Here is a 12,714-nt window from a genome sequence, read left to right as displayed (position 1 = left end):
GTATGGCATGAGAGTTTATGACTCCCATCCACGACTCTTTTTTTTACACTTTGATCTTAGGCAAAAGGCCGAGAAGCGACCTTGCAGATTCGACTCTTTTTAGAATTCTTTGTTCGAGCACATTCACTTTGGTACTCTCCTAATCAGCGACATTTTATCTTATAGCCGTTTCATTTCATACTTACTCATTAACATGCAGTCATGACCTACCACACACTATGAAACACAACTCAAACTAGATATAATGGCGCGCTTTAACAATGCCATACGAAAGTGCCTGCATGGCCTAGAATTTTGTCGCGTACCTGAATAAGGATATAAGTGCGTCGGAAGGTTGTATTCCCTCCTAACTACCCGACATAAAGATGAAAGTGAAGACGCCATTTAAATGCCCGCAGTACAGAGCGCCGGAGAAAGCCTGTCAGAATCACGTTTTGATACAGCGATTTCGGCGGACCCCATGACAAACTCGCGTCCATAGAGCCCAGCATAAGGTGGAACGGCTCACATAGCAAAGTCCGCTCAAACACCACATTCGCGCATTGCTGTCACATTGTTTGATTAAAGCAGCACATAGTGAGAGACGTGAACTGACCCCTTTTTGGCAGCTGCAGCAGCGGGTTTCTTTTGTAATGCTTGTGGTGGTTCTTTATGGGCCGCCGGCTTCTTCTTGGCGGGCGACTCCTGCTCTGCATCAGTGATTTTAGACACGGCAGATGTCATATGGTCCATGGCAGTGGAGGCCATTGCAGTGATGCTCGAGATGCCTCCTGTCTCATACCACACGCGCTGGCGCAGGTAGCGAGCGTAGACAATTCGTGCGGGACACTTCGGGTGTGGCAGGGCGCACACTACCAGCACCAGCAGCTGCGAATTTGCAGCACGAGTTGTAAGAAAGAAACTGCAAGCTCTCTTAGCAAATAAGCGTTGCATATAAACTTTTACGGACACATTGAAATGTTAACCAACGTTATATGCTCGTTGGGACCAATTATATTCATTCTAACCACACGGTTAATGACTGATGGGTTTCAGGCACAGTGCCAGTCTTTCCGCCGTGAGGGTTAGATCCATGAAAAGAGAGAAAGAAAAATAACTTTTATTTGCACCCGTCAAACGCTACGGGGAAAAGGCCTTAGGCTAAACCCCCCTTCAATGCGATACGCCGACAGTCAGGGCGAGGACCATGACTGCGTTCCGCTTCTGCTTCGCAGTTTGATAATACGCTCTCGCAGGATAGTACATTTGTATTCCTGTCGTTATTGGAGGGGCAGATCCAGACCATGTGGACTAGATCTACAATGCTATTTCAGTGTGTACATCTAGCATTAAAAACATCTCGATGTTTTTACTGCACCGTGCTGGATTGGGAACTTCAACAAAGAAAATGATCAAAGACGACCATTTAAAAGGCATTGGTGACGTTTTGTGAAACTGGGCTTTCTGTGCCGTATCAGTCTCAGATTTAATGTGCAGAAAGGCTGATGGCCTAGATTTTAACCTCGTGGTAATCATAACTTCGTCTTCTACCAAATTATACCTCACGCGAAGAATTAGTCCTAACGTATAGTAGAGCTCATTAAAATATGTGTTAATATCAGCAAACGACTACCACAGCTCTTGTGCCCACAAGCCTTGCCATTTTGAGAACAAAGAGGATCACAATGACAGTACCACCTACAGAAGGATAACATCTACTCTCGTATGCTGCCCATTTCAGCTCACTAAGAGCTCGTTCGCGTCTGTGCTCGGGAACCTTTTTCACTCTTTCAATCGCGGTAGAGAGTCCGTTTACTTGTATTGTCAACTGTACTTCTATAGTGGCCGCAAGAGCCATTTTTAGGGGCTTCAGCGCTAATGCGGCATTGGCTTGAAATCCGGGGGTCGCGGTAGCCATACAATAATAGAAGAGCAAAAGCGAATAAGACATCTTGCCATTGTTAAAGGATCACTGCACAGTGTTCTCCGGGCGAAGATCTTCACCCACAGAATAGGCACTTCAAGTGGCGGTGGAAGTATGTTGCATATGCACACAAATGGGCAGCCAAATGCAGCACAGTCGTCTGCTCTGGCTCTCCGTTGACAGATCCAACGGCGTAGTTGAATGAGACTATTGCCCAAAAAGCAAAGGGACAACGTAAGAGCCACACTTAAGAAGTGTGTATCAAAGCGAGGATTGCATATAGTTTTAAAGTACATAGGTATTACAAAAAGTGCAAAGTATTAAACTACAAAAAGGGAAAATTCTCACATGAGCGCTGTGTCATAGTTTCCTTTATTTGAAAACAGAACAAAAATATTGAGCTATATTACGCACATAAAAATGCAGACATCCAGAGGCAGCACAAATATTGCCACCTGATGATGTAAGGGGGCATTATACCTCGAATTTAGAACAAAGGCCGACAGGGAAAGGCATATGATTCCAAGGTATACAAATAGACTATTGAAAGGCTGTTGCAAAACATCCATTTTCCCGTTTTGTTGAAGGTGTAGCGCGCTACTTAAAATTATATTATATTGTAGGGAAGATGATCGGGAGTGGCGCGAGAGGAGCCCTCACGCTAAGCCAGCCATAAAATCATCGTTCATCCTGTCGCCTTGGTGTGCCGTCTTCTTGCTTGGCACCACGTAACATTTGGTTGAAGGTGCGGGGTACGTCATCGCCATCTTCGCCTTGGAGCATCGACGCCATCTGTGCGCCGGGACCATCGACCGAGGGCCCTGGGACATCGCCGAGCAGCTTCGCCCCAGCCCTTCCTGCCCAGTGCCGACCAACTACCACCGCCAGCCCCCAGCCCGGATCTGAAGACAAGGAGAACAGACAGACCAACCAGAACCGAAACGAACGACCCGAAACACCCGAAGAACCCAAAGGAACAAGACATGTACACGCAGCCCCCGCCCACCCGCCCGACGTGACCTCGAGCCATCGGTCCCATGGACACTGGTGACGGATGGTTGAACAGCTCCAGGTGAGGCGGATAACCCAAGCATCATCGTGTTCATCGTCATCTTAGGGGCAAGCGCATCATTTTCTTCTATCTTTTCTTGAACATCACCACCATCACGTCACCATCGACTTCAACGAACCGATCGGGACGATCGGTCGGTGGCCCTGGGAAGTGTTGCGAAGAAGATCTGCAGTGGCGCGAGAGGAGCCGTCCCGCTAGGCCAGCCATAATATCATCGTTCATCCTGTCACCACGTTGTGCCGTCTCTGCTTGTCACCACGTTACAATATATTTGATAAGAGATTCGGTATACCGGTATTATAATAAAATGACCTGCCATGAAACTGGGAGGGGTTGCGATGGGCGACCGCCCTGTATGAGTGGTCGGCCCTGACATCTAGATCAAAAATGCGCTCTTGTGCTTGCAAAATCACCACAAACAAAACTTTCGAACGTTCGTATATCCTCAACTGCCGAAATTGTAGTTATAGTTAGCCGTTTCCTTCTCCAGAATGCTAGATATTTTTGTGGCTATGATGAGGATGATCAACTCCCCGCTTCTTCACCGCGCTTAGGTCTTTTTGCAAACATATCTCACAGTATCTTAACTTACCAATGCTGGTTGTTTTGTCATCATATTGAGACTCATGTAATTCTTACAGCAGAATCTTCATTGTTTTATCAGGCCAACACTCAAATCTAATTGCTCTGACCAGGCCACGAAGGAAGCCATACTAGCAAATATTATTTATTTTTAGCAGCACTTTTTAGAAGAGAATGGTAGTTCAGGCGGTAGGGTTCAATCTCGGAGCCTCCAGTAGAAAAAAACAGGGCAATCCCAGAGCAGATGAGATATGCCGCCGCGCGTTAGAGACGTACAGTAGGGGCACGTACTCATTTCCTCTGTATACTGACGCCAGCGGGCCATAATATGTGGCGCGTAAGCCGCATGGGCGATGAGCTTATTCAAGAAGACTTCTTGACTTCGGGTGAGATGGGTTTTTCGCGTAAAAGGTGGGTCTGGTGTGGCCACCTGCATGCGATGCATACTGAAACTACAAGGACTGGTCCGTGTATAGTGCATAAGGGCAAGGGAAGGGGTGTGTTGCTCGCCAAAGGTCAAATAAGGATGAATTAAGGGGGGTGGAAAAGCAAATGTAGACATCCCACCTGCCACGGCAGCCGCGGAGTTTGCCTCCGCATTGCCCCCTAATTCGTTCGAGTGATCTGGGGTCCAGTGAATAGCGACAGCTCTGGTCGCGAGTTCGTGGCGTTTAAAGAGGCGCTGTATGGACGTAGCAGTTGCATCTTGCAAACCCGGAGTAGCGATTTTCTTCTAGGTCTCAGGAATCAATAAGAACACGTAATGAATCAGTTACGGTGGAAGGCACTCCTGACAAGGCTCCCCAAATCGCGAGGAGTTCAGCATAAAGATGGGTACCGTGAAGTAGGTGGTAGGCATAAGCGCTTGAAAGGAAGGGTTATTATAGCACAGCCAGCCCATAGATGCAAATTCGGTATTAATTGAAGTGTCGGTGTATATGTCAGTCATATCAGGGATTCGCTCTTGTCGGTGATGGGCAGCAGGACAACTAAGATTTTCTCTACTCCCCTTTACCCCCATTCTTAACCATGAGCCTTCCTATTCTCCTATTCAATAAAGGACGTTCAATCAATGAATCTTACGGCATACATAAGCATCAGGTGCCATTACATATATCATATTCCATCAATACCTGCCTCGGCGGCCGCTTTTCGATGAAGGCGAAAAGCAAGGCGCCCGTGTGCTGTGCGATGTCAGTGCACGTTACAGAACCCCAGGTAGTCGAAATTTCCTCCAATACTGCGTCTCTCATAGCCTCAGCCGCTTCGGGACGTTAAACCCAATAAACCAAAGCAAACCAATCATTTCACTACACGTTTGGTCAGCTGAGCAGCGATGCTGATAATTGCATCCAGACTAAGCATTTAGTTCAGAAGTGCAAGATGCCGGGCTAGTTGGTATTGCATAATGAAATAAAACAGCGCAAGGAACGGGACGAAACACGAAGGAAGGGAGACAAAGACACAGGCGCTGTGTCTTTGTCTCCCTTCCTTCGTGGTTCGTCCCGTTCCTTGCGCTGTTTTATTTCGTAACCATTGAGCATGTGGGAAACCTTCAGGAAGCGTTACTGAATTACTTTTGTTATTACATACTGAGAACTTTAAAAGCAAACTACAAATACTTAAGAAATTGGGAAATTCATGCTCTTGCAACTACGTTTGCTGTGGTGTTTCAAATCGGTCGTTCTATCAAAGCGTATTTGTTGTAGCTACTTCGTCCATTGCGTACCCTAAATCTATCAGTGCAAATACGATGCTCACTAATGTGTTTAATTTATGCTGGAGCATGTGTGTCATGTTGAAATCGAAACGCACCGATGTCAAAAGCACTTCCGCGTTACAAGCTATTCTTCAGCCACAGATATGAAGGTTGACAAATAGACCGGGCGAGCGGCAGTGATAGCAACTAACAATCAAACTATACGCCAGAGGGGACGAACGCAGAACAGGCGTTGAGCTGAGCTTACTTAAGGACTGGGACGCGCATCGCTGGTGTAATGGGTTCGAGGCGTTAACAGAAAAACGCAGGAATCACGCATATACTAAAATGATATAATGTAAAGTATTTGTGTTTGATATTTATCTGTGCACTGAAATAACTATGAACCGTACATCGTCTTTGGGGCGTCTCCTTCATACCGGGACACATATACTTGTTCAAGCTTTACATAGGACAGCGCACAACAGCACAAACTCCACACCAGACTCTTCGCTCCGATATGAACGCTATACCGGACATTCAAACTCTGTACTCAAGGCCAGCCGCGCCGGTATTAGATTGATACAGGACATGGTATGTTCCGGTAAAACAGGCTTTGGAGTGATATGGAAATAGTCAGTTATATGAGATCGCTCCCGAATCTATCACCACATCTGGCGTCGTGAAGTTGCTGCATGCGCTAGTGACGTTCTTTATCATGCACCACAATACAGGAACAAAAAATGTATACAACTTCATTTTGGCAATTACAGTGTTAGTGGGACTACGCTGCTTTATGATTCTTGTAGTTTCGGCGCAAATATTGTATACCACTCACAGCCTTCATTCCGTTATGAGCAAAATTCAAATATTTGCCCTCTCCTAAAAAAATCTAATTTCTGACAAAATGCGAGACAGGAGCATGCCAGAGGGTAAAAAATGTAAAAATATATCGAGAACGTGATGGATGTCTAAAGTATACACCTCATTTGGACATAAAGCGACAAGCTGAAATATCGCACTAAAATGCTCAGATGCTAAATCTATCTAGGAAATATTGTTTGTTTTTGTTTCTGTAGCGCTAATTTATGCTACACGACACATTTATAGCCGGGCTGCTTTCATTTTCTTTCATGCCCTACATTATCTCCCTTCGTTGTGCTTAAATTAGTTGTGAGACATCACTGTTGCTTTCTTTGAAAATCTATTTTGTGTTTTATTTGCGCTGAAGCCTCAGTAAGAAACTACACTTCTCTCATTTCACAGTCATGCTTGTAATTTGTTTGACTGCGCTATAGTAACGATCAGAATGGCTTAGACTAATAGATATTTTCCAAGAAAATATACATAGCACTTTCCGCTCTTTTGAAATTCTATACCAGCTTTCATACGCAGCGTTAATATCATGCATATAGAATGGAACAAATATTGATCGAAGTACTAAAACATGAGGCGTAACCGCGCATACAGAAAATGGACAACGGCTGCATGTGCAGCCCATTCATAGTGTTGTACTTGCCACAGTGCGAGTAATTTTCAGCCCTGAGGTAAGAATTTTCTGATTAGCTTGTGTACTAAATGCATTTCGTTTATGTACCCTCAAAGCCCATGTGCTATGCCGATCTGTACAAATTCATTGTTTCCCCAAATGTGATTTCAATGAAGTATTTAAACATCATGTAAGTTCACAACTTTTCTTACACACCTATAATGAGAAGCATATATTGCAGACAATTAATTCGAATAATATAGCTGAAGGCATGCACAAAATCGACTGGTCTTTAAGCAATGGTATTTCCTCGTTATCATTGCAAACAGCATTAGGACGACAAGCCCGAGAGCAGGCCCGGCTAAAGACACCGCATAACTGTCATAGCACAGCCAGTCTAGCTGTTGTTCCTGCACGGCTAAGAGAACCACTTGCCTCACCTTCAAAACGTATATTCGCTTTATCTTCCTTTGAAGCCTCACGAAGAGCCACTCGAAACTGTTGACAAAGGTGTACAGTATCCAGTATCCGAGCCACTTCTCCTGCAAGTCGGCCGACTGTCTGTCCATGGCTCGGAGGCTGCGAGGCAAACAAAAGAAACACGAAAATATTAAAGTGAATACTATATGTATACGATGTTCGTTTGTTGCTTGTTCCACCCACAAACTACCATCCTACGGATCCTGCAGGCGCAAGTGTAGCGCTTAACGCAATGGCGACGCCCACTTACGCGCCAAGGAAATAAATGCGCTGCTCTTTCACTGCCCTCATGGAGGATACGCATTGCCTGCTTCCCATCGGAGCAGGAAATAGTGAGGGGAAGTAGTTACTTTGTAGTACATTTTCACTTGACTGTGGTCTCAAATTGATAATACAATTGATGATACAATCATTTACGCGACGCCTTCCTCAGCACTGCTAGCAGACACTAGGCGAGCCGCACTTGCCTGTGGCAACAGCAGTGCAGGTTTCTGACTAAATTTGCGTTTACCATATGTTTCACTTGTGTTTGCAATTCATTATTGCTTAGCTATAGTCGACAAGGATCACATTTTGGCTCTTGTCTCTACCTGGGCTTACTGGGTTAGCGAATAACGAGAGTTCGCGCATTTTTCTTACGCCTATGGCGTGAATAAAGGCTGCTTCTGTTTCGGTCGCCGAGCTAAAAGCAATTATTTTTAAAAAAGTAAGAAAAATTTGCTAGATGTACATCGTGTCCTTCGATTCCGTCTGGACAGCTTGGATGCGACCACTACTTCCTCGAGGAAAAGCGCAGCGAACGGCTTGCCCAACGTCGCGTACATTGTCCTCCTAAGTTGAGCTACACGCACGCAAGGTATTCTTGGACAGCTTGAAAAGGGCATATTAAGGCTGGCTTCGCGCTTTATTATCGAAACATTCACATATCCAGAAAGGCCCCCTGAGCTGAGCAGAATGCCGTCCGTAATGCGAACTATCATAGACTACTGAATTTAGTCCATTCTTATGGCGCAGTATCACAACTGGACTGAAACTGGAGCGACTTTCGTATGAAGCGAGCTTTTATGGCTGCAAACATTTCTGTGCTAGAAGGTGTTTATTTGAACAAGCATCGACAGCACACAATGAAAGCTCCGATATTTATTATTTTCTCTTCCCCTCTCCTCTTTCCTTAAAATTCCAATGGGTATTACTTGTACTGTTCTGGTTCAAAAATGAATAAGTAAAGAAGCAAGCGAGCAATGTAAACGTCTACCACAAACGTTTTATTTTCTTTATGTTTCGTTCGTAAAGCGGCGCATAGAAATTGTAGCGTTTGCTGTTTTTCACCGAGAGATGCGGCTGGAACTCCGACTTGTAATGCTGCGCTGCTCGTTAGCGGTCACTTGTGCGCCACTCACCTGCCCAGCACAGGCCACACGGTGGTGATGAGGTGCGTCACTCTCGCCCCGGCCAGATTTAGCAGGAAGAGGATGACGACCAGGCCTGCTAGCACTGCGCAAAAGCCACACAATAGTTTCATACCAGGCTATTCTGCTCGATCGTATGTTGGCCCCTATTTTTATGAACGTTTGGCTCATTATTACCACACAAAAAGCCATAAACGGTTTCTGAGTAGGGCCGTTGTTATAGAATACCATTGAGCCAGCAAATAACTGGATCTTCGGAACAAACTTTACTTCTACTTTACGTGTTGCGGGGCACTGTATATGCGCGAAACGTACGACGTAAGAATTCATATGGCGGACTAAAGTTTACTAAGCATGAAGGACAATTAGAAAGCAACCGGGTCAGCGTCCACCGTTGCTTCGGAGCAACCCTACCACCTTGCCTGCATCTAAACGGGCATCGGTGGACAACACCAAACTTCACATTTGTTACGTGCCAGCGAAGTGATGATGGTTATATTGATGCTCATAACCATCCCTGATAACCACGTCATTTCTAAAGTTCGCATAAGTGATGGACCCGTGCACCTTGTGAAGTCAGTTCCAAGGATCGCCAACAGTCCTGAACTGAGCATGACATGCAACACTGAGTAATCTTCGATATCACTGAAAAATATTTTTTATTTAGAAAATACCGAGCAGAAAGCTTGACATAGATAAACGACACAGAGAGACCGAGATATATAGAAATCAAAGTATATTCAAAATTAGTGTGCTGCGTTGATATTTAATTAAATGAAATGCTAATAGGGAAACTTTGTATGTTATCAGGAAGTTTTCTACGTTGAACAGACTTTGGTGACGCACTTCCTTCCGCAACATGGCGCTCAGCGGGCTACCGCGCACCGTTCATCAGGCGACAGCGCTTCTGAGCCAGCCACTTTCGCAAAGCGATGTCTGATCATGTGAACAGTGCACTGTAATGTTGAATAGTTCTCACAATTTGGCTTTACTTTAGCTAGCACCGCGTCACATCATGGGTGGTTGAATATGCACTACTGTACCGCGCACCGTTCATCAGGCGATGCAAGGTCTCGCCTTCTTTATGTCGAGATTGCCGCTGACAGCGCTTCTGAGCCAGCCACTTTCGCAAAGCGATGTCTGATCATGTGAACAGTGCACTGTAATGTTGAATAGTTCTCACAATTTGGCTTTACTTTAGCTAGCACCGCGTCACATCATGGGTGGTTGAATATGCACTACTGCTGTGCAGTTTCATATTGCTGAATGGACCATTTGCCCTGGTCTTCGAAACTGTGTTATTATTTTGCTGGACCAAGTATAACAAGAAATGGCTAACTATGAAAAACAAACACTGAAATTCGTTCAATACGCTAGTAATTCCTTTTGTATGTCAATGATATTGTTGAAGTTGTTAACCCACCGGTGCAAATTCGATTGTTTGCTGAAGATTGTATTCTATACAGAGAAGTTACAAATAGGGAAGATCAATGTGACCTGGACAGTGCCTTGAACAACGTTTTCGAATGGTGCGACCGATGGGGCATGATTCTGAATGCTGATAAAAGTGTTTATATGCCGATAACCCGAAAAACCATACGTCATAGCTACACATATAAATTAGGCTCTCTCCCTCTTCAACAAGTATCCAACTACAAATACCTAGGAGTAACCATAAGTAGCAATCTATCGCGGAACTTGCACATAAACAATATCTGTTCTGCTGCATTTAGAAAATTGTGCTGCTTAAGACATAAACTAAAAAATGCTCCTTCTAACATTAAGCTACTTTGTTATTCTTCATTAATTAGACCTAAACACGAATATGCATGCATAGTGTGGGACCCGTATTCTAAATCTAACGTAAAAAATCTGGAAAGAATACAGAGAACAGCTGTCAGGTTTATTTTTAATAAATATGCAAGGTCTGACTCCCCAACCACTTTAATGGAGACAAATAAAATTGAACTACTTGAACATCGAAGAAGAAAGCTTAGATTAAAGTTTATTTATCAGTTATTACATAACAAACTCGGTTTGGATCCGTCATCATACTTAACGCCGGCACCAACCAGACAAACTCGTCAACACCATCCCAGTCCTCTAACCCCTATATTCGCTAGAACAGACACTTACAAATTTTCGTTCTTTCCACGCACAATAACAGATTGGAATCAGCTAGTTAATCCATTGTCCCATGAGTTTTAACCAATTCCTGCTATACTGTGTTGTCTTTTTTTGAAGTGTTGCGTTTTCTTTTGTACCTTGATTGACTTGTTCACCCACCCTGCTTGGACTCAGTGTCCGCAGTATTTTGTAAATAAAATAAATAAATAACCTTAGCCTGCTGAGCGAAAAATACTCGCGAAATAATTACAGTTGCCTTATTTTCTTCAAGGCGCTTATTCTCGCTATGAGATAGCATAGGTCGTGCATTCCACCTGTAATCTGTTATGTGTCACATTCAAAGTGAATGTAGACTAGTTGCGAGAAGAGTCAAAAAGGATAAAGTTACTTTTAGAGGATGCCATGGTATCCATCGACGACAAGGGTACAACGACCGTAGCTTCACACTTCTCCGTGTTTCGTTCTAACAGCGTTGTCTTCCAAGAACATTTTAAACCGACAACATCGTATCAGCACTAGCTATCTAAATACATATTAGGAAAACTGTGGATACACACAAGCTGCGAGTCTCCGCATTAGATTCCGGTTTGAAATCAAACAGCTTGTAGGCGAAAGCTGGCTAGCTGCGTCAGATATCTGTCTCGCGCTTGTACCCAGTTAAAAAAAAAACTGTCTCTAACTGACTAAATTCCAAGACGGTTGATAAGCCAATGCGGCGCCAGGCGGTAATCGTAAAAACCTACGATCCTATACGAAATGATCTGATAGACAACCGCATCCTAACCTCGGGAGGTGATTGACTCGCCAATCTCTGCGCTGATAACGGAGTGGGGTTCTATGTTCGACATACTCACAGTAAACGAGCAGTTCTCTCTTGATCTTGGTGACGGCTTCGACCTTGTCGAGGACGCCGGACAGCAGGCTTCGTTCGCGCAGCACAGCGGACAGTTCCTGGTGCACCTCGGCCATTTTTCACGATCTTCTTCATTGTCTTCTTTGCTAAGGCGGTTCCTTTCTGCCATTGCGCTGGAGGTGTCGTTTCGTGGAAATCTAGCATTACCCACATAAGGAGCGAGATCAAATGAGCGAGCTATCTGCCAGTCATTATCTCAATTCAAGCTTAAAAACGCGTACTCCTCAGCTTCATGATGCCCAGCCCTACATAGCTGATAATCCTGTTGATGAATGTAGTGTGACATGGGTACTAAATATGCAGCAATATAAGGGCAGTAACTAATGCGTGGTATTTATCTTGCAAGATAGAATAGCACGTTATACTTTTGAGTGACCTGCTTATTTCACCCTACTAATACTCCAATTATGTAACTAGAACAAACAGCTTGGCTTTCATAGACGAGTAAAAACCTGGCTGTGGGTTAGGCCGGCTATGTCAGGATATATGTAGCGAGAGGTTTTGAGCGAAGGGAATGCGAGGAGAAATCAAACGTTTCCAGAGATCGTTCAACTGTCAAACTAGATGTAAAGGTGGATATTGATACTCATGGATACCGATATACTTAGCACCATGTAGCGACTAAGTTAAGATCAACTGCCATGCTGGTATGTGCGTTCGCACCCGCGGTACACGAGGCAAGTTTGCGTGTGCAAATGTTTGCGTCCTGAAATTACTGATTGAAAGAAAAAAAGATTTTCTACAGCAGTCAAGATACTCGGACAAAACTAACCGAACTATATGCGCCTGATATGGTCCGTCGAGGACTGCAAGCTTAATTGCGGTTATTGTGTAGCTTTTATGTGGTAAAGAGGCGGGGACGCACTTTTGATCACGAGGGCGATGAAGCAAACAATGCAGGACAGCTTTCGAACTACTTTTTCTTGAATAATTTCTACGTGTGGGCTACCCAAATAGTTTGAGCCATGAAAGCAAGAGAATGTAGCTGTTTCATGTCATTTTTAGGAGCAATGCTATTCGCACCACATTTTTTGCGCCAA

The 12,714-nt window shown here is 44.4% G+C and overlaps 1 protein-coding gene across 1 annotated transcript; it reads right to left on the bottom strand.

Annotated features, from left to right (window-relative positions):
• Positions 1 to 561: 561 nt before the first annotated feature.
• Positions 562 to 11,730, bottom strand: LOC146195482 (receptor expression-enhancing protein 5-like). Its single transcript, XM_084596813.1, has 4 exons — positions 11,616 to 11,730; positions 8,626 to 8,719; positions 7,186 to 7,324; positions 562 to 867 (listed from the first exon to the last, which is right to left on the bottom strand). The coding sequence occupies exons 1-4, from the start codon at positions 11,728 to 11,730 to the stop codon at positions 562 to 564; spliced, it is 654 nt and encodes a 217-aa protein (XP_084452939.1).
• Positions 11,731 to 12,714: the final 984 nt, after the last annotated feature.

Source organism: Amblyomma maculatum, chromosome 3 (genome assembly GCF_055883805.1).
Source record: "Amblyomma maculatum isolate TAMU_Amacu chromosome 3, ASM5588380v1, whole genome shotgun sequence".
In the NCBI taxonomy this organism is placed as follows: Eukaryota; Metazoa; Arthropoda; class Arachnida; order Ixodida; family Ixodidae; genus Amblyomma; species Amblyomma maculatum.
The sequence above is the reverse complement of the archived record's forward strand: the minus strand, read 5'-3'. Positions and strand labels throughout refer to the sequence as shown.